The sequence below is a fragment of the Cervus elaphus genome, chromosome 31 (assembly GCF_910594005.1).
Source record: "Cervus elaphus chromosome 31, mCerEla1.1, whole genome shotgun sequence".
NCBI lineage: Eukaryota > Metazoa > Chordata > Mammalia > Artiodactyla > Cervidae > Cervus > Cervus elaphus.
The window spans coordinates 51,771,659-51,799,543 of NC_057845.1; the positions used below are offsets into that span (position 1 = coordinate 51,771,659).

Genomic DNA, 27,885 nt, shown 5'->3' on the forward strand with positions numbered 1-27,885 from the left:
CCCAGTATCAGAGACTTTTCCAATGAGTCAGCTCTTCGCATCAGGTGGCCAAAGTATTGGAGTTTCAGCTTCAGCATCAGTCCTTCCAATGAATACTCAGGACCGATTTCCTTTAGGATGGACTGATTGGATCTCCTTGCAATCCAACAGGCTCTCAAGAGTCTTCTGTAACACCACAGTTCAAACTACCGCACAACTGTACTCATTTCACACGCTAGCAAAGTAATACTCAAAATTCTCCAAGTCAGGCTTCAGCAGTATGTGAACCGTGAACTTCCAGATGTTCAAGCTGGATTTAGAAAAGGCAGAGGAACCAGAGATCAACCTGCCAACATCCGCTGGATCATCAAAAAAGCAAGAGTCCAGAAAAACATCTAATTCTTCTTTACTGGCTATGCCAAAGCCTTTGAGTGTGTATATCACAACAAACAGTGGAAAATTCTGAAAGAGATGGGAATACCAGACCACCTTGCCTGACTCCCGAGAAACTTGTGTGCAGGTCAAGAAGCAACAGTTAGAACTGGCCATGGAACTGCAGAGTGGTTTCAAATCAGGAAAGGAGTACATCAAGGCTGTATATTGTCACTCTGCTTATTTAGCTTATATGCAGAGTACATCATGCAAATTGTCTGGCTGTATGAAGCACAAACTGGAATCAGGATTGCTAGGAGAAATATCAACAACCTCAGATATGCAGATGACACCACTCTTATGGCAGAAAGCGAAGAAGTATTAAAGAGCCTCTTGATGAAAGTGAAAGAGGAGAGTGGAAAAAGTTGGCTTAAAACCCAACATTCAGAAAACTAAAATCATGGAGTCCGGTCCCATCACTTCATGGCAAATAGACGTGGAAACAGTGACAGACTTCATTTTTGGGGGCTCCAAAATCACTGCAGTTGTGACTGCAGCCGTGACATTGAAAGATGCTTGCTCCTTGGAAGAAAAGCTATGACCCATCTAGACAGCCCATTAAAAAGCAGAGACATTAGTTTGCCAACAAAGGTCCATCTAGTCAAAGCCATGGTTTTTCCAGTAGTCATGTATGGATGTGAGAGTTGGACTATAAAGAAAGCTGAGCACCAAAGAATTGATGCTTTTGAACTGTGGTGTTAGAGAAGACTCTTGAGAGTCCTTTGGACTGCAAGGAGATCCAAGCAGTCCATCCTAAAGGAAATCAGTCCTGAATATTCATTGGAAGGACTGATGCTGAAGCTGAAGCTCCAATACTTTGGGCACCTGATGCAAAGAACTGACTCACTGGAAAAGACCTTGATGCTGGGAAAGATTGAAGGTGGGAGGTGAATAGGATGACAGAGGATGAGACTTTTGGATGGCATCACCAACTCGATGGACATGAGTTTGATTAAGCTCTGGGAGTTCGTGATGGACAAGGGAAACCTGGTGTGCTGCAGTCCATGGGGTCGCAAAGAGTAGGACACAACTGAGCAAGTGAACTGAACTGAATTAGAATCTTACTAACAAATGTATACAGAAATGAATAGACATTTAGACAAAATGCATAAATTTCTAGAAAAATACAAATTTACCAAAACTAAAGAAAAAAAGAGAAAAACTAAATTACTCTACAACTGTTACAAAATTTGGCTCGATATTTTACAATCTTCCTAGTGGAAACAGATATTCTCCTGTATATGTGTTAATCGCTCAGTCGTGTCTAACTCTTTGTGATCCCATGGACTGTAGCCCACCTGCCTCCTCTGTGCAAGATATTCTTCAAGCAAGAATACTACAGTGGGTAGCCATTCCATACTCCAGGGGATCTTCCTGACCCAGAAATCAAACTCAGGTCCCCCACATTGCAGCCAGACTCTTTACCATCTGTACCACTAGGGAAGCCCAGGCACTCTCCTACTCTACTGGTAAAGAATATAAAACAGTACACAATGGAGGGCAATTTGGCAATATATTTAAAAATTACAAATTCACTTGCTCTTTGCTATAGCACTCCCATTTTAAGGCATTCATTCTACAGGTACATTAGGACATATTAGGATATCTTTGAAATTATATTTCTACACAAAATTTAGAAAGCAATATGAATCTTTTAAGTGAATTCTGATATAGTCATTAAATTGAATACTATGCAACTATAAAGAAGAATGAAGACACATTGTGCATTGATATAAAAAGCTTTCAGGGTATAGGTTAAAAATTTTTTTTAAAGTCTGTAATAGTGTATAATGTATGCTGCCTTTTGTGTAACTAAGTCAAGGCTGGAGGAATAAAACTATGCATATTTTACATTTACTTATATTTGTATAAATAGAGATCTTATAGTGTTAGTTGCCCAGTCATGTCCTATTCTTTTGTGACCCCATGGACTGGAGTCTGTCAGACTCCTCCGTCCATGGAATTCTCCAGGCAAGAATCCTGGAGTGGGTTGCCATTTCCTCCTCCAGGGGATCTTCTTGACCCATGGCCTGAACCCCGCCTCCCACATTGCAGGCAGATTCTGTACTGTTTGAGCCACAGCGTAATTCCATCCAAACTCCAATAGGCTCTTTTGTGAAAGTTAAAGGCTGATTCTAATATTTATATAGAAATGTAGATGCCAAGAATAGCCAAAATGTTTTTGAAGGAGAGTAAAGTTGGGGAGAAAAGTTGTTGCTGGGACATGAGGCACACCAAAAAATGAGGCAGGTGGTTGAGGAGGAGGAGGAAGGAAGCAGGAGAGAGAGAGGAGAAAAAGACGGAGGGCTTTTGCAGGCATGTGCGAGATGGTGGGTGTTTAGGGGGCGTGTTCAAAGGGCAGATAAATGTGTCTTAGTTACTCCTGGGGCCCCATATTTGGTGTTGGCTGTGAAATGTTCCTGGAAGCAGGCTCTGAATCAGGCCCTGAATCTGAGTCACTCTGAGAGTGGTGTTGAAGGTTTCTGAGACAGAACAGGGGGAGGACTCCTAAGAGAAACAGGTCAACAGCGACGGCAGCAGGAGCGGAGGTGCTGGCAGGACCTCCCGCTCAGACAATACGAAAGACTCCCCCTAGAGACGTGGAGGGGCTTCCAAACACACTCCAGACTGAATTTCACACAGTCTCAACAACTGAAGGGATGAAGCCAGAATCAGTTTGACTCTCACAATAAAAGCAATTTAACTTTTGCTTCAGAGTCTGATCTACTCAGACACACCAACCCAAATGAGCAGGGTTTCTCTTGAAGAAATAAATCACACCACTACAGCCAGAGAAAAGGAGGAAAGGCAAACATACGGAGCACAACTTCTTTCAAGGCCTTTGTTTAATAACTGTCCTTGCCTCAGGTGGCCCTGACAGTAAGTGTACTAAACGCTAACAAAGCAATATCATCAAATTGACTTTTTAAATGTTAACACTTCTGTGTCCTGATCATTTTATTTGGTTACTGCTTATTAGTATAAAGCTGTACAAAAGTGATACAAATTTCTGTCTTGACAATTTTATTGGCCTTACTTTCTATCTAGGATAATTAAACAATGATAATTGGGCAAATGAAGATGAAAAAAGCATGGTAATCACTTGTCATTCTAATGTCATCAGAAGATAATTCATGTAAGCTCAGACACGCTACTATTTAATCTACCTCCTTTCAATTTGGGTAATGCTGCATTCTAATCAGGGGAACTGAAGCTTACTCAATTATAAAGGAGTCTTCCATAAGGCAGGTGAGTGGAAGCAGCTATCTGTATGTGCATTTTGCTTAATAGCACCTGCTTATGCGTCACCAGCAAAAGGCAAACTCTGAGTCTACTTTCAAAGTCAATTGGTTGTTGAGTGAAAAGTAAACAAATGTTTGCTTAATAATCAGTATCTTGTGTGCAATAAGGAAAAGGAAAAGATTCTGAAGTGAAAACAAAAGTCTCTGTTAAAATTTGAAACTAGCCCCATTTTTCCAAAACTAAAACATACTCATTAAATCATTCCATTGGTTCTTTGGGCTTTAATAATTTCATCATGATTTATTCATAATAGCTTTTTCCTTTCATCATTAGGTATGGCGGTAAGGAAGAAGCCCACCAAACAGCGTAATAACCAACAGCTATTGGAGGTGATAGAAATTTCCTGGGAAAGAAAATATGTTTAATATTTTTTTCTCATCTTTTTGTTGTGTTTTGAAAGCTGCTTGTCACATAACAGTTTGTATATGAAGTATTTTCATATCACATAAAATGTGAGAGATTTTACACTGAGCCTAATTATGCCCTGTGTGTTGGAAACAGTTTTTGCCCCAGTAGAGCCGGAAAAGAATTTTTAACCAAAAATTCCAAATCCATACTGACTCCAGACTGCCGTCCCTTACCTATCATGCTTCTCAGCACTTAGTTCTGACACTTCTACTTTATTTATGTATGCTTCCAAAGGCTCAGAGAGCCCAAAAAAGCACTGTAGTGGAGCCATACGATCTGAAGCAAGGCACCCCCCTCCCCCAATAACTCTCAAGGGTCTTGCGGGATCCCTCTAGGATATACTGCAAAGTGAAGAGTGTTGTCACTTTTCTGACAATGCATAAACTCAAGAGGAAAGACTTCTTCTGTTTGTTTTGTATTGAAATTCAATTTCCTGTCAAAAATAAAAGTTGAGTCAAATCAAACTATTTGTTATTTCTTGCACATAGATTCTTAAGTTCTTCAAGGGGCAAAGTCCTCTACCAGATAGAATGTCGAAAAGGTCAGAGAGCTCTTTGATAAATGCAGAATCATAATCTGGTTTCTTTTTCTCTAATGTCTGGGCTAACCTGTACACAGGTATCATAGTCAAGGAAAGAATTTAAGGATTTTAAATTTGTACAATTTTTTGCAAATCGACAGAGTGGTTCTGCATATGAGAAAAGAATCTACTCTTCTCTGGGCCTCTGCCTTGCCCACTTGCTGCTTTTGAGAGAACTGCCCAAAGCAATTTATCCAGCTGAGGTGGTCACATACTATACACATACTTGACCCACAACTGACCCAAGGGTAGGCCCTGGCCACTAACCTATAATGTGATCTAAGGATTTTTTCAAGCTACGGTATGACAATATCACTGGACCGAAGTCAATCTTGTTATTCTTTTAGGCTTCTAATTACTGAAAAAAATTTGTAGTGGGTCTAGAATGAGACAGATAATAAGAAACAGAGGGAGGATCTGAGACACATGGGGTAGAACACGAGAACACGGATCTATACATAAGCGCTCCAAAGGAAGATTGACTAGAATTCCTTTTGTATCACCAGAGTTCCCATCAATTGGACCATTAGAGCAATTTGCTGTGCCATGAAGATATTTGTCTCATTGAAACTTGGACACACAGGGCATTTATTCATTCAGCAGCTATTTATCAAGCACTTAGTCTATGCTAGGCACTGCTCTTGATGTGGACAACGCAGCAAAGAGCAGACAAGACACCATGTCCCTCGTGGGGCTTATATTTTATTGGGAGGAGGCAGAGGATAAACAAATTAGTAAATTGTCTGATCTATTAGAAGGAAAACTGCAGAGAAAATAGAGCAAAAAGAGGGATATAACGGGGAGAGGAAGTGATGGGTAGTTACAGTTTTAAGTGGGGTAGTCAAGAAAGGCCTAAGAAGGTAACAACTGGGATTTGCAGGAGGTGAAAGAGCTACTCATGAGGATGGACAGGGCAAGAGCGTTTCCAGTGAAAGAGACTGTGTCCAGCATGTGAGCAGTCTAGCTGTGACGGCAACTGCGGCAGGGAGAACAGGAGGAAAGGAGTTCCAGGTAAATGGAGGGGGAGGGAGGGGGAATGAATGCAACCACAGAGGCCAGTGGAGTTTGGCTTTGGTGACAGGGAACCCTTGAAAGATTTTGAGCACAGTGATTAGTCTGTTTTAATAGCGTCTCCCCAGTTGCTATATTAGATTTAATAGTAGGCAGTCAAGGGGAGAGTAACCTTGAGATAACTGCAGTAATTCTGATGGGAGATGATGGTTTGAGCCACAGCGGCAGCAGCAAAGAAGAGTGCTTGGATTCTGGGTGTGTATTTTGAGAGTGTTCATGTTCCTTTCTGAGTTTTTTAGATCCTTCTATGTATGAAACTCAAAGCATTTATTGAATGAAAATGCACTAATTGAAAAAAATGACATTTGCTTCCAGGAAGATGGAATATAAATAATTTTCCTATTTCCCCCACTAAGTACAACGAAAACCCCTGAGCGTGATATAAGACAAACAGAAGAACTTGAGGGAAGCAGCAAACCATCCAGCAACCTAGCTTCCCAAGAAACAGAGTCATGAGTTCTCTGGGTTTTCTTTTGATCCGGTGCGTCCCATGTTATTGATCATTCGCCAAGTTGTATTCAGCTCTTTGCTACCCCATGGACTGCAACACTCCAGGCCTTCCTGCCCCTTGCCATCTCCCAGAATTTGCCTGTTTGGAACTAAAGAAGATGAGCAACCTGAAAATGCCAATGAGTTCAAACAAACGAAAAAGCTTCCTCTCTTTAGCTAAAGGGCCAGGAAAGAGGCCGCCTAACAAAACAAAAAATCTTTTAGACAGTAACTGCTCAGCTCCGGTCAAATGCCATAGAGAAAACTGCAGCCCCACCTCCAAGCCTGCAAGCAAAGCCTGAGTAAGAAGCCTAGACTTCCACACTCGCGATGCTGTAAAGAGATATCCCCGAATCCCTACTAGGGTGGTGCCACAGAAAAGGAGGAAAAAGCCAGAGCCGAAAAAGTACTTGAAGAAAACGTGGCTAAAAATTTCCCAAATTTAGCAAGACACACATCTACATGATGAAAAAATGGACCAAACCCCAAACAGGATAAACCCAAAGACATTCATGTCATTAATGTGTGTTGAATTTTGTCAAATGTCTTCTCTGCATCAATTGATACCATCATGTGATCATATGATCATTTTTCTTCAGTCCCTTAAGAGGGTGAATGATACTGATTTTTTTATGAACGCTGGACAAGTGTCACCCTGAAGTAAACTATGCTTGGTGGTCATGGTTTATAATTTTTTTTACTATATTGCCAAACTCTATTGGTTAATATTTTACCAAGGTTTTTGTTTCTGTATTCATGAGGGAAATAAAGACCTCTGCAATATTTTTAGATATAAAAAAGTATATTCTAAAATTTATACAAAATTAAATATTTCTACAGCTATTAATATAGTTGGAACAATTTTGGAAAAGATAAAGGGATTGTAATCCATTTACTTAATTTCAAGACATATAGGTTACTCAAAATAGACTCATATATAAGGAACCCAAAATATATCCAACTATTTTTTTTACAAAGTTGTAAAGGCAATTCAGTACAGGAAACAGAGTCATTTCAATTAAACATGCCAGAGCAAACAGACATCTGTAGGCACAAAGATGAACTTTGACTCAAATCTCATTGTACGTAAAATTAATTCAAAACAGATAAGACTTAAATGTCAAATACTATAAACCATTAGAAAAAAAAATCATAGGAGAAAATGTTTAGGCTCTAGAGTTAGTCAAAGAATTCTTCAATAACACCAAAAGTACTGATCATAAAAGGAAAAATTGATAAATTAGTTTTATCAAATTAAAAGCTTTGGACTATGAAAGATCCTATTAAAAAGAAATAGTCTACAAAGTGTTTGTAAAACACACATGACAAAAGATGAATATCTGGAATATATAAAGAACGCTCAAAATTCAACTATTAAAAAAAATCCAGGTCAGGGTGAGGGACGGCCATATCTGCCAGTGCGGCCCGAGCCGTCAACAACAAAAAGGGCGCGGGAGCTCGGCGGCCGCACGGACGGGCGCACGGACGCCGGGACCGCCTCGCCGCCGCCGCCCTAGCGGGCCGGGCCCCGCTGCGCCCCGGCGCGCCTCGCCGCTCGGGGTCTTACAAACCGAACTTGACCGCACACAAGCCCGCCGCCTTCCTCAACGCCGCTGGGAGCGTCCACCCGCCCTCCACCAGCATGGCCACGTCTTCACAGTACCGCCAGCTGCTGAGTGACTACGGGCCGCCATCTCTAGGCTACACCCAGGGTACTGGGAACAGCCAGGTGCCCCAGAGCAAATATGCCAAGCTGCTGGCCATCATCGAAGAGCTGGGGAAGGCGATCAGACCCACCTACGCGGGCAGCAAGAGTGCGATGGAGAGACTAAAACAAGGCATCATCCATGCCCGAGGATTGGTGCGGGAGTGCCTGGCTGAAACGGAACGAAACGCAAGGTCCTAGCTGCCTTGTGAGCCTGGAAGGTTTTCCAGCTTCTTCCCAGAGGAGAAGTTACAGTTCACCTCCCTTATTGAGATGAAACTTTTGTTTTCAAGTTAACCAGTTCAGTTTCTCGTCCCTCTGCCCCTCCCGTGGTTCATTTAGGCTCTGAATCTACAGTCTCTTTAAGATTGAGGAAAGATTTTGCAATTGATTAGGAGTTACATTGGAAATAGTTAGGAACTTTCCAGGTGTTTGTGGTTTTGTTTTCTTTTTTTAAAAGCATTGATTCAAAAGATGCACGTAGAAGTTACCTGTCTTACAGCAAACTAGTTTTGACTCTGAGATACCAGTGTCAGGTTTTCTTTTGAATACATTTATGTTAACCCACATTGTTCAGTGTTCCTTTTCACAAGCTGATATACCTTGAAGTTTTTTTTTCAGTAGTACAGACTTGACAGCACACTTAACCTAGTAGCCAGTCCCCTCGTTTGCCATACGGTATAGATTCTGCTTAATGTAACTTCTTTTTTGCTTAAGCATATTTGCATGATTATTAGTGCTTTGAAGTCCATTCTAAAATGCACAAGTTATAAATACAGAAGAAAGAGCAACCTCCCAAACCAAACCTAACAAGGACCCCTGAAATTTTTCCTAAGACTGTATGTAGATTTAAAAAAAAAAAAAAAAAAATCCAGTTGGAAAATAGGCAGAAGACATTCCACTAAATCGGATATACAGATGACAAATAAGCACGTGAGAGCTGCTCACCCATTAACCATCAGGGAAACGCAAAACTGTGAGGAGGTCGGTCCTCTCGCAGGACTATCGCTTTGCACCTTAAAGCAGTGACTGACGTTGCTTCCTCTCCCTCCTGGCGGGCGCGAAGGAGTGGGGGGTCCTCGGTATTCCGAGCACCACATTTCGGTCGCTGCCGCCTCTGGCGGGGCGCAGTGATGCTGTTGCTAGTGACTTTAGGGCTCTGATATTTAACTCATTCTTGGTGCCGGGCTCGGTCCGTACCGGGGCTAGGCCACTCCCTCCGTGCCCCAGACCTGCTGCAGGCCGTGTGTAGGCCTCCGTGTCCGGGCCCGGCCCGCCTCTCGGGCGCCGCCCCGGGAAGACGGGGGACCGGGGATGGATGGAGCCTTGCTCCTCCTGGGCCTCTTGAGGACGGGCACGCGCCCAGGGGACCGGGCTGGGCCGGGGCAGCGGGGGCTGTTTCTCACCGCCTGTTCTCTCCTTTTGGTGTAATGTTTCACAAATCCTTTGGCCGGACAACTTACATGCTAATTGCCTTAAATAAATTAATAAATCTAGTCCATTAGAAAAGGGGAAAAAATATAATAAGGTATTACTACCTATCAGAATGGCTTAATAAATAGTGGCAAGCTACAAACTGGTGAGAAAGTGGGAAAACTGGATTATTCACGTGTTGCTGGTGGGAATGTAAAATGGAACAGCTACTCTGGAAAGCAATATGGGAATTCCTTAAAAAAAAAAAAAAAATAAGAATTACTGTATGACCCAACAATCGCTTTTGGATATTTACCCTAGAGCTGTATGTAAATGTTTATAGCTTGCAGCTTTATTACATAATCTTTAAGAACCAGAAACAACTCAGATGGTGAAACAAACTGTAATCTATCCCTACTCCGGAATGTAGGTGCTGTCTCTTCAGTACTGTCTGACTCTTTGCAACCCCATGGACTGTAGCCCGCCAGGTTCCTCTGTCCATGGGATTTCCCAGGCAAGAATACTGGAGTGGGTTGTCATTTCCTTCTCCAGGAGGTCTTCCTGACCCAGGGATGAACCGGGTCTCCTGCATTGCAGGCAGATGCTTTATCACTGAGCCCCCAGGAGAGTCCTCAGCAATACAAACAACTGTTGACACACAACGACCTGAATGGATCCCCAGAGAATTATGCTGAGCTTAAAAAGCCAGCTCAAAAGTGTTACACACGTGGTTTCATTTGTATGATTCTTGAAATACCGAATTTAAGGAAATGAACGTCAGTGGTTACCGGAGTTTGGGGGATGGAGGGAGGAGGAAAGAAGATGGGGCTGTGAAAGTGCAAGGTGAGAGATCCCGTGGCCAGGCAGATATCTGTACCTTGACTCTCTCAGTGTCAATGTCTTGGTGTGATATCACACTACAGTTGTACAAGGTGTTACCATTAAGGAAACTGAGTAATGGTACAGAAAAAGTTGCATTTTTTTCTTACAACTGCATGCGAATCTACAGTTATCTAGAAATAAAAGTTTAACCAAAAACCAGTTGCTATGTGAAAATCAATATGGAAACAGAAAATATGGTATCCAATCTGATTCCAAGGTTTGAGAAGTTTTGCTGTGCCCGCACAAGTAGTGACTGATTAATTTAAGATAAAATTAAAATATTTCTTTCTGGAGAATTTTATTTTCTTGCAGATAACATTAACAGCAAATCTACATAATTTCACTTCCTTGTTCTTTTACAGCAATTCAACCACACATCCTTCAAAGAAACAAGGAAAGGCAGTGACATAAGCCCCTTCCAAGATCTCAAAAGCTATTCTGAAAGGGTAATGAAAACTTCACATCCACTGGAAAATTGAATTACCGTTGTTTGTAAAACGCTGAGTTGAATTGTCCTTGCTGTCTTTCACAGTGCTTCTCAAGACTTGTGGTTTTTTGTTCCTAATGTCATTTATTTGGTTAATAATGCCTACTGGCATGGAAACTCAAAGAAGCCATGGTGCACGTCTGGTTTTATTGCCTCTTATCTGTAGTCTCTCTGAGTCCAACAGACAAGAGGTCTACAATAGATATTTCATGAATTAAACTAATGAATATCTCTTTCCGTTTCTGCCCATTTCATCAATTCTACTCTCCTAGCAGCAAAGAGCCTCATGGACTTAGCTTTCTATCTGGAGAATTCCCTGGGCAGTAGGCTCAGTGGGGGCTGCGGTTAGGTAAGTGTAGATGCAACTTCATTTCAGCTCATACATTTAAGGGCCATCCAGCCCTACCTGGGGCGATGGCTGCTGCTCCTGCCTTCTAAAGAAGTGGTTGAAAAAAATGAAACAAAGGGGACGTGTAGAAAAGGGAACCCTCGTTCACTGTTGGTGGGATTGTAAATGAGTACAGCCACTAGGAGAAACAGCATGGAGGCTCCTCAAAATTAAAAATACTGAAAAAAAAAAAAATACTGTATGATTCAGCATTCAATTCTGTATGCTTGCTTATAATAAAAAACTAATTTGAAAAGATATATACACCCCAATGTTCATTGCCGTATTATTAACAATAACCAAGATAAGCAAGCAACCTGTGTCCGTTGATATTAATAAAAAATGTGTGTGTGTATATATATATACATACATATACACACACACACACACAGCTGATCCTAGAACCACATGAGGGTTAAGGGAGCCGACCCTAACTTCAGTTGTCCCTCAGTATTCTTGGCTCTATATCCACATATTTAGTCAACCATAGATTGTGCAGTACTGAAGTATGCATTTAGCAATGAAAAAAGTGTCTAAGTGGATTTGCACAGTTCTAGCCCATGTTCTTCAAGGATCCATAGTACAATGGAGTATTACCCAGCCATTAAGAAATCTTACCTTTTGTGACAACATGGTAGATCAAGAGGGTTTTATACTGAGTGAAATAAGTCCAAGACAAACCCCATGTGATTTCACTTAAGCAGAATCTAAGAAACAAAACAAAAAAACAGACTCACAGATTCAGTGAACAAATAGATGCTTCCTGGAGGGAAGGGTGGTGGGGGTTTGGGAGAAATAGGAGAAGGAGATTAATAGGCACAGACCTTCAGTTATAAAATAGATAAGCCATGGGGATGCAATTATTAATGTAACAAGGAATGTGGTCAATAATACTGTAACAATTTCATTTGGACTAGATGTTTACTAGACTTGTGATCATTTTGCAATGTATGCAAATGTACACAGCAATTTGACATCTGAAATTAACATACTATTGTACATCAAACTACATAAATAAAGGAAAAACCTTGGTTTCCACTCAGTTGAGAATAATATACTTGTGCATAATCACTTTGAGTCCTAGTTCATGTAATCTAGATTTGGTTAGAGATTTTTTCTTTGAGCTACATGACCATTGGTCTGGTTTTCCTCATGACTTCTTTAGTCAAAAGGTCATCCTAACAAATCTTAACAAATTGGAGAAAAATAATTTATCTTCTACTATAGTGTCTGCATTTTAATGTTTCATGATCCAAAATAAACCACACATTTTTTAATTACTTGATATGACCTTACTTGATTAAAATAAAAATTTTAATCTCTTCAGTCAGTATATAAGGTATACTAGCTCTTATCACACTAGTTTTGTTGAAATGTATTTCTGCCAGAAGAATGTAGTTGGAAAATACTGAATAATTTTCAAATTAGGAAACAAGCTGAGAGTGTGTATTTAATGGATAGTCTTAGCCTACATAGAAAAAAATGCGTTTCCTAACTTGAGTCAGAACAGAGGGCAATGTAGAGAGCTACTAATTTTCATTTGTATAACGACACCAATTATTTCACACCAGGAGGTCACTGCGTTGTCCACGTTATGTTAATTGTGTTGGACATTCAATGGCACTGCACGAATGTCCCATTTTTCACAGCAGGGGCTCAGGGGCTGCCCAGGGAGAAACAGCAATTTAGAGCTGATGTAGGTATTGCATTTCCAGTGCACCTATCTTGATTCTCTGTCTACTCTCCAGCTCCCTGTTTTCCCTTACTTCCAAAAACCCACTTTCCTACTACTGGTTATAATTTTGCTCACCTTTCCTAGCCCATCTCATATTAAATTGGAGGATGGATTTCAAAGTGATGCAGTACAGTTAAGCCCCCCAAATTCATGGCTGGATCACAGACTACCTTTATAGATTACTTTGGGAAAAACCCAAAGAACAATATTTTGAAATCAAACTATCTTACTCTCAACAGTGTCTTATCACTGAACAAATTGCCATATCTTCTTTATGTAAGTTTAATAAATTTTTTTCTAAGCATAAGTATAAACCAAAGAAGTCTCTCCCCCAAATGAACAGTCCTGGAAACAAATTAAAGTGACCAGTGCTTCAGGTGGTGATTTTATGTCTTTAACTTTTTTGTGTGTAATTGAATTATTTGCAGAAGAGTTTTCCATATCTAAACTTGTATGGATTCTTGGTAATGCAACTGATCCACATGTCTGCATCATACATCTGCCTCATTTTTTGTTACTCAGTTCCAAATAAGCTACTTTTAACTTACTTGAAGCCATCTTTCTGTAAACGTATATCTTATTCCTGAGTTTATCAACTTTAATTATAACTGTAGAAAATGAGGCTTGGATTGGCTTGACAGTAAACTGTTCATATTCAAATTGCCATCACTTATCAGGCTTAATTTTTTTTGTGACCAATGTACAAGATTATCATTCAAAATTATGTCAACAGAATGTCTAATACCATCTCTCTAAAGAAACAAACGGTCAGAATAATATTGCTGGAATATCGTGCCTGGTAGGTTTCTAAAACTGCTGCTGGAAAGAAATCATATGGAGAAAACATTACTAGTTATAAAAATGTAATCAAGACTTTGTTTAGGACTACTTTAAATGTTCAAATTAACATATCTGATTTCTGTGAAAAATGATATATTTCAGTAATATTTTGTGTAACCTGGTGGGCTACATCAGAAGGGAAATGATATGTCAAAAGATTTATAATGACATCCAAAGATATGTTACATTTTGGATAGGAAATATGAAAAAGAGTAGAGTTTTGTTATATCAACTATGAGATGATTCTGCCATTTCACCCTTTAATAGGCGGAATTCTTAACAAGATATACTGTAAATAATACAAAGCAACGTAAATGACATTTGGAAATTTTTTTTCACCATTTTCCTTTTCCAACCTCTCTGCAATATTCAGCTCAAACCCTGGGAAAAACTGTTTACCTATAGATTCACGTTGCTCATTGAGCGAGTTCTGGGTGACTCCATAGTATAATCATCACCATAGCCTGTGATTAGCCTTCAGGAAAAAACTACACACATTTTCCTGTCTATTTCATTCTATTCCATTTCATTTTTTCCAGTGAAACAGGCACTGCAGTCAAAGAGGGAAAGGAAACATTTAGAGATAAAAAGAGGAGGGAGTGTGGAGAAAGACGTACCGAGTCAGTGGCCTCAGGTTTAGCTTCACATGTAGGTATGAACTTTTCGTTTATTTATTCATTCAAGAACTATTTTGCAGCTCCTGCCATTTGCCAGTTGAATGATAACTGAGGGTAGAATGAGGAAAATCAATAATCATACAAGCAAGTATAAATCAATGACTCTGAAAAAAGACAAACAGGGAATGTTGTTAGGGAATTTGGGGACATTTACTCAAGGATGTATCATGTGAAATGCTGAAGGAGAGTAGTACTGGATAAATAGGAAAAAAAAAAACAACAACATCTTTTCTGAGAGTAGTCACAGCAAAGCAAAGGCTGTGTAAGTCAAGAGGAAGCATGGTCTGAAGAGAAACTGAAAAATGACCAAAGTCCCCTTATGGAGAAAGCACAGAGGCAGAACAATGTGAACTGTGAACTGAGGCTCACAGACAAAGCCAGAAAAAGCAGAGCGTTATAAAGCCTCATATGGATGACCTGTGGAGCTTTTGAATTCCAATGATGGATGAATTACCTCCCTTACACACAGGCCAACTGGGCTTGGAATTCTTTTCACTGGACCATAAGGAATGCTGATAAAGAGCTGATCGCCCATACTACTAATCGGGAAGCAGAGATCTGGAGCAGGAATTTAGATGGTAGAAAAGTCACACAAAACAGTGTGGTCCAAAAAGTCAATTTTCCATCTCTGCGCTGGTGTTGGGGTCTGCCCTCACTCGGGTCATTAAAGTGGTGAACAGAACTGGTTATCTGAAGAGAGATCAAGAGAAAAGTGATAATACCAAAGTGACTGGTGGTTTTCTCCTAAATAACTTGGAAAGTTATATACAGACAGATTTCAGACCATTTCAACAAATAGCTTCCTAATAGAGTGACCCAAAGGCTGGGTGGGCTTTCAAGGAGGAAGCCTGTGGCCATGAATGAGATGTAGAGACTTGACAGATGGATCAGATGCTTGAAGCTGATATGGTGGATTGGTATGCAGTAGCTGATCAGTTTTACCACTATGAGTTTTTTTTTATTATGCTGTGAACATCTATTCTGTTTAATGGACAACATTTATTGTCTCAGTAGATGGGAAACAGAACAGAAAAATGACCCTTGTTTGCCAAGAGTCAAGACAAAGGACGGTGAAGGACTCAGACCATGATGTTTTTGTCCTAAACAAAATTTTGGATATATTTGAATATATGAGGAGCCAGGCTATGCTGTTTACTATTAAAGATTCTTTAGAAAGAACTTAATAGGAAACAAAGTTAGAAATTGAGGATTTCTAAAAATTATCTTTGCCCTATTTCAGGTACCTGATCCCTGCCTCTAACCTGGTCCAAACCCAACCCAAACCCCGTCAAGGAAGAGGAAGGCAAGAGCAGGGTAACCCTCTGATACCAAACCTCCTCCTCCAATTCTTGAGTAGAATTCATGAAGATGCAAGGCCCATAATTCCAAGGAGCAGTAAAGAAGACACTTTTTATGGCCGAAAGTGAGATGGGTATAGTATAACACATTTACTGCTCCCATGAAGCACTTGAGTATGGCTCAGAATGTTCTGGGGGGACAAAATGATGAGCTTGGGTGAACCGATAGTTGAAGACCAAAAAGGCCAAGGGCATCAGTCCATGCGGTCCATCTGTACTAATTAGTTACTACACGCATCCATTTCGATTGTCTGTGCCTGTGACATTTTGTTTTAAATGTTTCTAGTGTATTTATAATGATCCTTGATCACTACGAAGTCAGTTGGACATACGGCAACACACACCAGATTCCACCCTCCAATACATCAGTGTCACCAGCAAAGCCCATTAACAAATCCTGAGAAATAAAAATAAAATCTGGGTGACAAAGTCTAACCTTTCTCTTTCCTCCCACTTAGCCTAGTTGCACTTGCTCACAGGGAGCCATGTGCAGAGGCCTCAAACCCAGCCCTTCACCACGTAGCTCACAGGGCAAGTGCGGATTCAAGACGGCAGCAGCGGGCCTTGAACAGAGACGCTGTCGTCGCACTGCGACCTGGGGCCTGAGCAGCACAGCTGCGCCAGCCCCGTGAGAACCGCACCCTTTCCTTCCTCACTGATGGGATCCCTGCTTTACAAAGTAGACCCCGAGGGCCTTTCTCTGGGCGGACGTGTCCCCTGGAGCTCAGGTCTGTCCGCACCTCTCCAGTCTTTCGTCAAAACTTCCCTTTGCTCCTGAACCAAACTCTTGTTTCACTGGCTTGAGTGATTCTGTGCAGAAGGATGCTTGCAGAGGACCAGCTGGAAAGGTTGGTGACGTTGGTGTAAGTTCACCAACAGGTGAAAGAAGGAAAGAGTCTTTAAATGGAGACTACATGTCCACTACTAAGAATGGTAATCTTAAGTCCAGTTACAGAAAAGTTATTACATTCTCCACATATCTGCCTCTGTGGACTAAGTTCATGCATACGTCACATTGTCACAGACAGGAGAGTGTGCAAGTGTAATATCATGTTCCCATTTCATTAGCGACTTTCTTTGTGTAGATTCACTTTCTGTGACATCAATCAATGAGACGCAGTGCTAATTCAGGACTCTGTTTACTATGTCTACTGTCTAAAACAAAAATCTCTTTCCTCTTAGGAGAGGAAAAATTATCTGGGAAAAAAATTCAAAATATAAACTTATATAAGCAAGAGACAACAAAAATGCTGAATCCAAATCAACTTAAGAATTCTCACTGTAAACTATTTAGATGTCAAGACTCAGCAAGGATGTTGTCTTTTACAAACTTTCCACCAACAGCTCAATTCTCACAGGCATCTCCAACCTAATAAACTGCTCACTAGAGTAGAACAGCCTAACCATCACATCCTTTCCAAAACTGACTGTAGTCACTGTAAGTCAGCATCGGCAAGCTGTTCCCTGCTCCTGAGCCTGGCTGTCAGAACCATTTCAACTAAAACACAAAGTCGGTGCACGCATCTTTTTGTCCACGTCTGGCTGGTCCCTACTATATACTTCCACGGTTTTTAACTTTGTCTTTCAGTTAAGTGCTAGGGAAGTAAGTGTGGAGACAAGCTGTAGAAGTGAAAATTGGAAGCTATTTGGTGAGGTTGGTGTTTTAGACGTAAGTGTGGTAGGTGATGAGGGGAGCACAGAAAGTTGCATCCATCAGTCTTGCTAATTTTGTATCCATTACTTATTCCACCTTTGAAGCCATATTGTTGGGGGCAGCGTTAGGAATAGAATCCAAGTCTTTTGACATCAGATCAAGGTTATTTCTATTGCACTAAACTGCCTTTAATCATGTTCAGCAATGTGGGATGTGGAAGCAACTTTGGGAAGCCTAAGACAACGGAATCCTCACTCTGCCTGGTGCCTTTGTCACCAAATGAACTGAAAATGCAAGAACAGTGGGTAAGACTGACTCAGCTGGTGGCAGATCAGTAAACCTACAAGTAACAAATGAACAGTGAAGAACAGTTCTTAATACAGGGATTAATGTCCAAAGAGTCAGGGGAAGCTGAAAAAATCATGTTGTGTGTCTGTTTTATTGCTCTTATTTTATACCAAAGTATCACTCACGTTTAGTTTCCCTTTCTCCAGAATGCCTCTTTCATATAGACACATTTAAAATTTTAATAGAGATAATACATGATTAGAGTCTCCTTTTCCGAACTCTGACACAGTCTTCTCTCTTTCTCGTCTTGAATTTGAAATGAGTCAGGGGTTGGTGTCCGTATAACACAGAAACTGCCTTGGTCCCTACATGAAATTTTCATCTTATTAGTGTTTTGAAGTGATCAAGGCAAGTTTTTTCACAATTCAAGAAAAAACCTTAACAATATAGGAAAACTTAACGAAAAAAAAACACAAAAATTAAGCGTCTTGTAAGAGTGTCTTCTTTTAGTCAAATAGTGGCTGAACTGCCTCAGTTTCCATATTGTTAAACTATCTGGTGAGGCTGTGAGTGCAGATAAAGAATCTGTGAAAGATGTATTCTCCCCTTGGCTAAGAAAAGGTGACTGATGAAAGCTACCTTTTCATTTTAATTTTGATGAAGTTGGCCTCTACCAGAAGCAAACACTCTCAGGGGTGCACGTACTGATGGAGGAATCTGAGCTGGGGTTTAAGGCCATTGGTGTCTACTTAACTGGTTAGTATTTTCTTACAATTTTTACTGGTTTTTGTGTATGTGTCTGTTTGACTTATATACTTGCATCGTTTAATACTTTCCGTCCAGCACTATACTTTCCAAAAGCCTGGTAATTTTTCAAGCACAATTTTTGCAGAATATGTGGCTTTTCAAGAATATACTATTATATACTTTTATATAGAAAGACTACACAGTCAAAGGCTTTGGTATAGTCTATAAAACAGAGGTAGATGTCTTCTGAATTCCCTAGCTTATTCTATGATCCAACAAATGTCGGTAATTTGGTATTTGGTTCCTCTTCCTTTTCTGAATCCAGCTTGGACATCTGGAAGTTGTTGATTCACAAAATGCTGAAGCCTAGCATGCAAGATTTTAAGCATGACAATGCTAGCATGGGAGATGAGTGCAAACAGCTGAGGCTGAGTGGACCGTAATGAGCTGTGGAAAGCTCCTTAAAAGATGGGAATGCCAGACCATCTGTCTCCTGAGAAACCTGTATGCTGATCAAGAAGCAACAGTTAGAATCCTGTATGGAACAACTGATTGGTTCAAGATTGAGAAAGGAGTGTGACAGGGCCGTCTGTTACCTGTTTATTCAGTCTATATGCTGAGCACATCATGAGAAGCGCTGGGCTGGAATCGTGATAGGTGGGAGAAACAACAACCTCAGATATGCAGAGGATACCACTCTAACAGAAGAAAGTGAAGAGAAACTAATGGGCCTCTTGAGGGTGGGGGAGGAGAGTCAAAGAGCCGGCTTAAAACTAAACACTGAAAAACTAAGATCGTCACATCCTGCCCCATTACCTCATGGCAAATAGAGGGGGAAAAGTGGAAGTAGTGACGGATTTCCTCTTCTGGGGCTCTAAAATCGCTGTGAATTGTGACTACAGCCATGAATCAGAAGACATTCTCTTCTTGGCAGGAAAGCTGTGATAAACCTAGACAGTGTGTTGAAAAGCAGATCTATTACTCTGCTGATAAAGGTCCATTATAGCCAAGGCTATGATTATCCCAGTGGTCACGAACAGTTCTGAGAGTTGGACTGTAAAGAAGGCGGAGCACTGAAGAATTGATTTCTTCGAAATATGTTGCTGGAGAAGACTCCTAAGAGTCCTTTAACAGCAAGATCATCAAACCAGTCAATCTTAAGGGAAATCAACCCTGAATACTCATTGGAAGGACTGGTGCTGAAGCTGAAACTCCAGTATTTTGGTCATCTGATGTGAACCGCTGACTCATTGGAAAAGTCCCTGATGCTGGGAAAGATTGAGGATAGCAGAAGAGGGCATCACCGATGCAATGGACATGAACTTGGGCAAACTTCGGGAGATGGTGAGGGTCAGAGAGGCCTGACCTGCTACAGTCCATGGGGTCGCAAAGAGGTGGAGACAACTGGGCAACTGAAAAACAACAATAGAAAGACCACTGTTGCGGGTTAGACTGTCTGGAAAGCAGACTCTGAGATGGGATAGTGTGCAGAATGTTTATTATGGAGCACCTGTGAACAACACCAGTGGAAAGCAAGGGGAAAATCAGCTGTGATGCAGGCTGAACAGCCTTGTCTGACCCCACTGAGTCGCTCTGGAGCGGAAGTGATCCTAGAGTGCTTATTCTTGGTCTGAAATGGCTAGGGCTTTCTCCCCTGCCCTTTATCAGTTATTCCGTGTGGGCCATCCCCTCCTACCACCAGGGTATGACCTTGAATGAGGCCACTCTCTGCATCTGGCACAATCTCAGACGGCGCTGACAGCTGGAGTTTGTCTAATGATAATATGCTCAGTGACTGGATCAATAAGTCTTTCCTTGAGGAGGAACCTGGGCAACATGATTATGTCCACCACACCCTGAATTTTAAGTAAAACTAGAGACTCCCACTCCCTATACCCCCATAATTACTGATTCTTTGGAATTTTTTCTTGGTGACGAAGCATTGAGATCTGCGTCCACCTCTTTTACGGCTCTTTGATAGTCATGGAAGTTCTTGTTAAAGGCAAGATATCTCCAAGTACATACATGCATACAAGGTGTTTCAACATTAGCATTTGGGATTTAGGAAACCTTGAGGGCTTCCCAGGTGGCACTAGTGGTAAAGAACTTGCCTATCAATCATGAGATGTAAGACACGCGGGTTCAGTCCTCGGGTTGGGAAGATCCCCTGGAGGAGGGCATGGCTCCACTCCAGTATTCTTGCCTGGAGAATCCCATGGATGGAGGAGCCTGGCAGGCCCCAGTTCATAGAGTTGCAAAGAGTCGGACATGACTGAAGTGACTTAGCACACACACAAGAACATGTGCATTGATATATCTCTGTATATATGGAACCTAGCGTATCTCTATGACCTATAAAACACACCTTGTTACTCTGAGGCCTTTATTCCAGCAGGGAACCCAACTCTAGTGAGTTAGGTTGTCTTACATAAATAATTCCTTTTGCCCAGGTTATATAGAGAGGACTTAGCATCTAGAAGTGGCCCTGAACTTAAATGCCCAGAAAGGCAAAGCAGATCATTTTAGCCTGTGAAGCTCCCTTTCTTTGGAATGGAGAGTTGTAAAAATAATTCAGGTAAGGTTCATCCGTGGCCTGAGGGGAGAATGAGGCCAAGTACAAAGACAACTGGACATGAGATCCAGAGAACTGATGTGTTCTTTGAGCCGTATATTTCGTTGTCTGCATGTTTGTTGTGTGAGTAGATTCCCTTTTCTATTAAACACTTGAGCTATTTTGAGCTAGGTTTCTGCTGTTGACTACTCTTTGGAATTAATCCGCACCTTCTACTCCTAAGGTGGTTTAAGTAGGGTCATCTATTTACTCTAAACCATGATACACATACCTGTTAAAACAGGACTTAGTTTAGAAAACAGAAATATGCTTTATTTTCTATACCAGATTAAAATTTTATCAGAAGGGAATAATCCAAGTGGAAAAATATACCCATCAGACCAGCTAGTAAATCTGGAGAGATCTAAGCTCTGATCAGGCTTCCCCAGTGGCTCAGTGGTAAAGAATCTGCCAGCGATGCAGGAGATCTGGGTTCGATCCTGGGTTGGGAAGATCCCCTGGAGGGGAAAAATGGCAACGCACTCCAGTATTCTTACCTGGAGAATAACATGGACTGAGGAGCCTGGCAGGATACAGCCTGAAGAGTCACAAAGAGCTGGACATGACTGGAGCAACTGAGCAATGCACGCAAGTTCTGATCAGATTCAGTTTTATCCCACATGCAGGACCTGGGAAAGGAGCTCAGAGAGCACCGACAGAGGCAGACACACACCTCTCCTGTCGTTCAGCTCATTCTCCCCAGGCTGACCTGTAAGTTCAATGTCATTCTGGTGGAAAATCCCAACAGTGATTTTACACTGACCAGCTGATTTTGCACTGTATATGGGAAAGGGTGAAGAATGCTGAGACAACTGCCAAGAAGAAAGCAGATCCCACATAAAGCCTTGTTACCCTAGTGTGGTAATTCAGAGTAAATCATTGAAGGGATAGAGACAGAGCAAAGCCATCTATTCTCTTTACAAACTTTGAGCCAATTTTAGATTTACAGAAAAGTTGCAAAATAGTACAAAAGGAATTACCTTATTTATATCTAGTAGCCCACATCCCCAAATATTACCATTTCATGATTGACTTTTAGAATAAACTTTAAGTTTGACATGTTAAATTGTTTTGTTCAAATCTGTGGTGCTTTTTCCTATTATCTGTGACCTTAAAAACTTTTCTTTGTGTTTGTTGATCAATAATCAGTTGTATTTTCTCCTTTGCAGATTTTTTCTTGATAACTTGTAATCTTCAGAGTTTGTATTTTACCTATAAATGTCTGAACTTTTATATTTTAAATACATTGTCACACTGGTACAAATATATTTAATTGTTCATCTTTTAATTTTTGATCTAATAGTTTAAATTTTTAACTGTTTAAAAATCTGTTCACATTTTGAGAGCCATTTTGCTCTCAATGGTGACATATTCTACTCTTTGAGAATATGTTTTTAATTCTAAAAAGACCCAGAAACCATTCATAGCTAATTCAGGTAATCAGAGTTCAGTCGCTCAGTCATGTCCGACTCTTTGAGACCCCATGAATCACAGCACGCCAGGCCTCCCTGTCCATCACCAACCCCCGGAGTTTACTCAAACTCAAATCCATTGAGTCAGTGATGCCACCCAGCCATCTCATCCTCTGTTGTCCCCTTCTCCTCCTGCCCCCAGTCCCTTCCAGCATCAGGGTCTAATCAGAGTATAGATACACAAATATCATTTTGGTAAGAAAATGAACAAATTGAAAAACAAAAGCATTAGCCAGCTGTGATAAGATAACATTATGATTTTCTTATGTGATCAAGAAAGTGCTTAAAAGCCTATTTCAAAAGCATTTTTTAAATGGCAGCATCAGTTGGATTATATGAGCTCATACAGAAGGTAATTTGAAGGATGAGGGAAGAAGTTATTCCTCATTTTGGCCTCCATGACATAAGGAAAGGCCACATGGAGTGGAAGAAAGCCTCTGCGGAGAGATTCGGAAGGGCTCTGTTAGCACCAGTCACCCTTAAGATGCATAATCATTATCAAGTTTCACATTCCTCCACTCATTCAACAAATACTTGTTGAGTGGTTACTATGTGTTGGGCTATGTCTTAAGTGCTGGAGATATGTTAATAAATCAAACAACTGACAATCTCTGGCTTGTAGAATTTGTTTTAATGGGAAGAGGCCAAGAAGCAAATTAACCAATGAGATAGTAGGTTAGAAGATACACTTATTCCATGTACTAGTTAAGTAGAGAAGGGGCCTAGGGAGTGTGGGGGTGGAGAGAGAAGATATTTGCAACTTTAGGTAGGTGGTCAGGGAAGACCTTATGGAGGAGGAGACAGTCAAGCATAAAGTGTGAAGCCGGTGAGAGGAAAAGCCTTGTTGCTATCTGGAGAAAAGCATACCAGTCCGAGAGAAGAAGATCGTCCCTGGGGAGGGCTGGTGCCTGAGATGTGTTAGGAAGAGAAAGCGGCTACTGCAGCTGAGCAGAGGATGACAGAGAGGAAGAGTAGCAGCAGAGAGTTGAGAAAGGCGACAGGAGAGAGGAGGGCAGACTACAAAGGCCTGAAGGCCACTCCGAGAGGAGAACTTTGACTTTCACTTCAAGAGAAAGTAAGGAATCTGCCTGCAATGCAGGAGTCATAGGTTAGATTTCTGGGTCAGGAAAAGACCCCCTGGAGGAGGGCATAGCAACCTACTCCAGCATTCTTACCTGGAGAATCTCATGGACAGAGGAGCCTGGCGGGCTACTGCTTATGGGGTCACAGAATTGGGCGTGACTGAAGTGGCTTAGCATGCAGCAGAAGCCACACAGCATCTGGACTGACATGCTCTGTGTTTTGCTATAGTTGGAGCACTCTGGCTACTCTATTAAGATTTTGGAGGGTCGAAGGTGGGAGCAGAGAGTCTATAGGAGGTTCCCCTCGTAATCCAGGGATGATGTAGCCTAGAGCAGCTGGTGGTATGGGAGGCGGGAGCTTGGTAGCAAAGGGGGTCAAGTTCTGGACATTTTTACTCAATATTCTCATACAGTTGTCCATAAAATAATTGTAATATCTAAATTCTTAAACTGCTATTTACATTTCTTAAAATGTTCATAAAAGTATAGTGTTATAGAAATGTAAAGTGCATGATCAGAAGAAATGAACTATGTGCTGGAACAGGGACCAAGAGTGCAGTCTAACTGGAAGACTCTTGTCTGAAAATGTATACGAGGGTTCATTGTCATCTGAAGAGCTTGGACAAAATATCAAAGCTCTGCAGCTGACAGATAATCCATTCCATGTGGGTGTGTTAAAAGTTTTGCCTACCCAAATACTGACTAGTTCATAGACAGTGATTCTCTCAGACTTCATTAGAAGGGCCAATTAAATATAACTAGAGAGGAAGCTTTCCTCATAGCTCAGTCAGTAAAGAATCCAACTGCAATGCAGGAGATGTGGGTTCCATCTCTGGGTCAGGAAGATGCCCTGGAGAAGGAAATGGCAACCCACTCCAGTATTCCTGCCTGGAAAATCCCATGGACAGAGGAGCCTGGTGGGCTGTCAGCTGCATACCTTTAATAGCTAGAGAACCAAGGGATTAAAATGTCTGGGAAAAGCATATAGTGTCGCTTTAGGCCAGAATGGAATCTACTACCTAAAAAGGAGCCCTAACTCTATATATCTAAGGCCTTAAATATTCTAGACTTTAGAGGAACAAGCACATACTAAGCATATAGGAGGCCAGGCACTTTGCTCAGCGCTTACATATGGCCTCTTGTGTCATCTTCATAACTCATTGGAGTGTTTTTAATCTCATTTCATGTGCATGGAGACAGACTCACTGAGGGAAACACTCACTGAGGGAAATACCCTGTATTGACAGGGGTGAAGGAGGCAGTAGGTTGAAATTAGTCTGCATGCATGCATATATACAAGACTGATCTTTTTTGCTGTATGTATCATATAAATGAATTATGCAGGACTCCATGGCCCCAGAGAACTTAAAGGTCAATGCTGGGAGACAGTGTGGATGGATGACCCTGGGGATGGGTCTCTCAGATGTGAGCAGATAACTGGTCATGCGTTAGAACCACCAGGGATATAAAAACATTTATTTTGGAAAAGGCATGCAGGTGACTTCTATGTAGGCAGCCTGTCACGGGCCCTCCCTTCCATTCATGGCGAGTCTCAGAAAGAGAGATAGGACAAAAAGTAACAACTAGAACCAGAGCCCATGGGTAGCAGCCTGAAACTCATTGGCCATTGAACCTGAAATTATCTGGGCTTCCTGAGATTTGGTTCAAACAAGTCTTCTTAAATTGTGTTTCTACAAGTATACTATCAAGGGTGAAACAGATCGCCAGCCCAGGTTGGATGCATGAGACAAGTGCTCAGGGCTGGTGCACTGGGAAGACCCAGAGGGATGGGATGGGGAGGAAGGTGGGAGGGGGGATCGGGATGGGGAACACATGTAAATCCATGGCTGATTCATGTCAATGTATGGCAAAACCCACTACAATATTGTAAAGTAATTAGCCCCCAGCTAATAAAAATAAATGGAAAAAAAATTGTGTTTCTAAACAACTTATCATTTTGAAGGACTGAGGTGTCATTCCCTGCATTATAAAAGCTCCATGGAATCATAGAAAACTAGAGGTGGGACCTCAGAGGTTTGCCCCCCACCCACACCCATTTATGAGCAGAGGGGACTGAGACGCTGAGGGATAAATGACTCGTCCAATGTCATAAGAACCGAGGTCTGAGTCTTAGCCCAGTGCTGTTCCTGCCAAGCTATTCTGCCTCCTGAAATATTTCTCAGTGTTGTCAGTCATCCTACTGATACACTTAGCATCCCCTGGGTTTCATATGAGTGTCCAAGCTTTGCCTACCTACGACTGTCCTCACAGACTGTCAATATTGAGAAAGATATTCCCTGGCCACACTGTTTTAATGATTTAGGTTTCTGAAAGCATAACACCCTAGATTGGTTTTAAATGTCAGGACTTTCCTGTATTTCATTTTCATTTTAAAGGTTATTTTAATATGAATTTGTTGGCGGGGCGGGGGCAGGAAGCGAGTAGAGAAAGCAGGCTCTTTCCTATTGGTTTCTTTAATGCAGTAATGCTTCCTTCAGGCCTCTTCATTTGCCTCTCAGACATAAATTTTAAACAAATCGTATTTTCTCATTTATTCCCCCATTACATATATTCCAAAACATTTTGGAAAGACAATGGAAGGGAGTATTTGCCCCACCTAAAGGAGCCTGGCGGGCTGCAGTCTAAGGGTCACCAAGGAGTTGAACTAAACAACCACCACCCAGTCTCCTGAGCCCTCCACGGCCTACTTTTGTACTTTAAACCTCAGTCCCAGGCCAGTAGCTTCTCCTCAATGGAGAATGTCCTCTCTCTGCCAGAAATAACCAAAACAAGGAACAGAAGACACAGCCCACTGACAAGGAGAAAGAAATTGCATCAGAGCCTGTCGTCACCCCGGACCAGCTGCCACTCAATCTGTTTTCCCTTTTCACTTCCTTTCTTTGTTGATATTGAGCCAAAGAATCAGACCGTCTTCCTTCTGGTGAGTCGGCAATTAAGTGGAGATACATGAGTTATAGGATTTCAGCCTTCTTTAAGGGGAGGGGTCCTTTTTATAAGGTAAAAATTAGATCTTTTCATGCCTTTCATCTTTCTTAAAATAGTGTCTAAATCCGTGTGTACCTAGATTTCATCTCACCTCCTTAGGACCACCCTCAGCAAACCTATGAAGTAGACATCACTTTATGATGTGTTCTCTTATGACAAGCAACTAGCATTTTCACGTCCTTCAATGGCACCACAAACGTATTTTCCTAAGAATCTGACAAGCGTGTGCTGTTCTCACATACGAGCAAAGCCACACTTTGGAAAGAGCAGGTGCGCTCACCTTTCCCATGAGCTGTGGGTCAACCTGAGAAGGGGCAGACCAGGGGTGAGTGTTGGGTATAGTGATGGAGCAGAGCTTAGAAATCAAACGGGCAGCATCCAAGGAAAAAACTGAAAGCAAGCCTGGTCAACTAGACAAAGCAGCCATGATTCCAAAGAGGGTGATGAGAGGAAGCGCATCATCCAGGTAGGAGGTAGAAGGGAGGCGGGGAGCCATCTGAGGATCACAGGATTCAAAACATAAAGTGGGAGATGGGACCTGGGATAAAGCAGGGCATGGATGTCCTTAGGGTCTCTATGGGGAGGGCAGTGTCCTTAAGTGTCTACTTGGCTCACCCTATCTATTACTTCTGTGTTAATAATTAAGCTGTAAACCCTCAGCTCCAAAACCCATCTTTCCGTATTTGACTCTGTGAGGCTGGGCTGGGGTCCTACTGACGACATTGCTCTGTTGCCAGTGGTTTCCCTGTAAGGCTCAACCTGGATCATATGATACCACCAGGCAGCTATCTGGGAAAGTGATACCCCTTGCTTTGAGTCTCAGCTACCAGGCATAAAGCAGGGATGACAGCCACATCACTGGGCTGTCAGTGTTAAACGAGCCCACTCAGCCCATTCTATAGTAAGGACTTAGTCCATAGAGAGAAAAGGGCTTCCCAGGTGTCACCACAGTAAAGAATCCACCTGGCAATGCAGGAGACCCAAGTTCGATTCCCTGGGTTGGGAAGATGCCCTGGAGGAGGAAATGGCACTCCACTCCTGTATTCTTGCCTGGGAAATCCCACGGACGGAGGAGCCTGGGAAGCTGCAGTCCATGGGGTCACAAAGAGTTGGACATTACTGAGCATGCACACACACACACACAAAATATTTTAAATTCTCTGTTTAGTACAAAGAATTGGTTAAGAGGACATTGGAGCACTGGAAAAGTCAAGCAAGACACTGAAGTAACACAGAAATGGCAAGTAGCAGCTGCCATCCTAGGCAAGGGAAACAAAA

General features: G+C 41.7%; 1 protein-coding gene across 1 annotated transcript; it reads left to right on the top strand.

Moving 5' to 3' along the window:
- The first annotated feature begins 7,780 nt into the window (after positions 1 to 7,780).
- Positions 7,781 to 8,727, top strand: LOC122687515 (cyclin-dependent kinase 2-associated protein 1-like). The gene has a single exon (XM_043893046.1). The coding sequence runs from the start codon at positions 7,905 to 7,907 to the stop codon at positions 8,166 to 8,168; it is 264 nt and encodes an 87-aa protein (XP_043748981.1). The 5' UTR covers positions 7,781 to 7,904; the 3' UTR covers positions 8,169 to 8,727.
- The last annotated feature ends 19,158 nt before the right edge of the window (positions 8,728 to 27,885 follow it).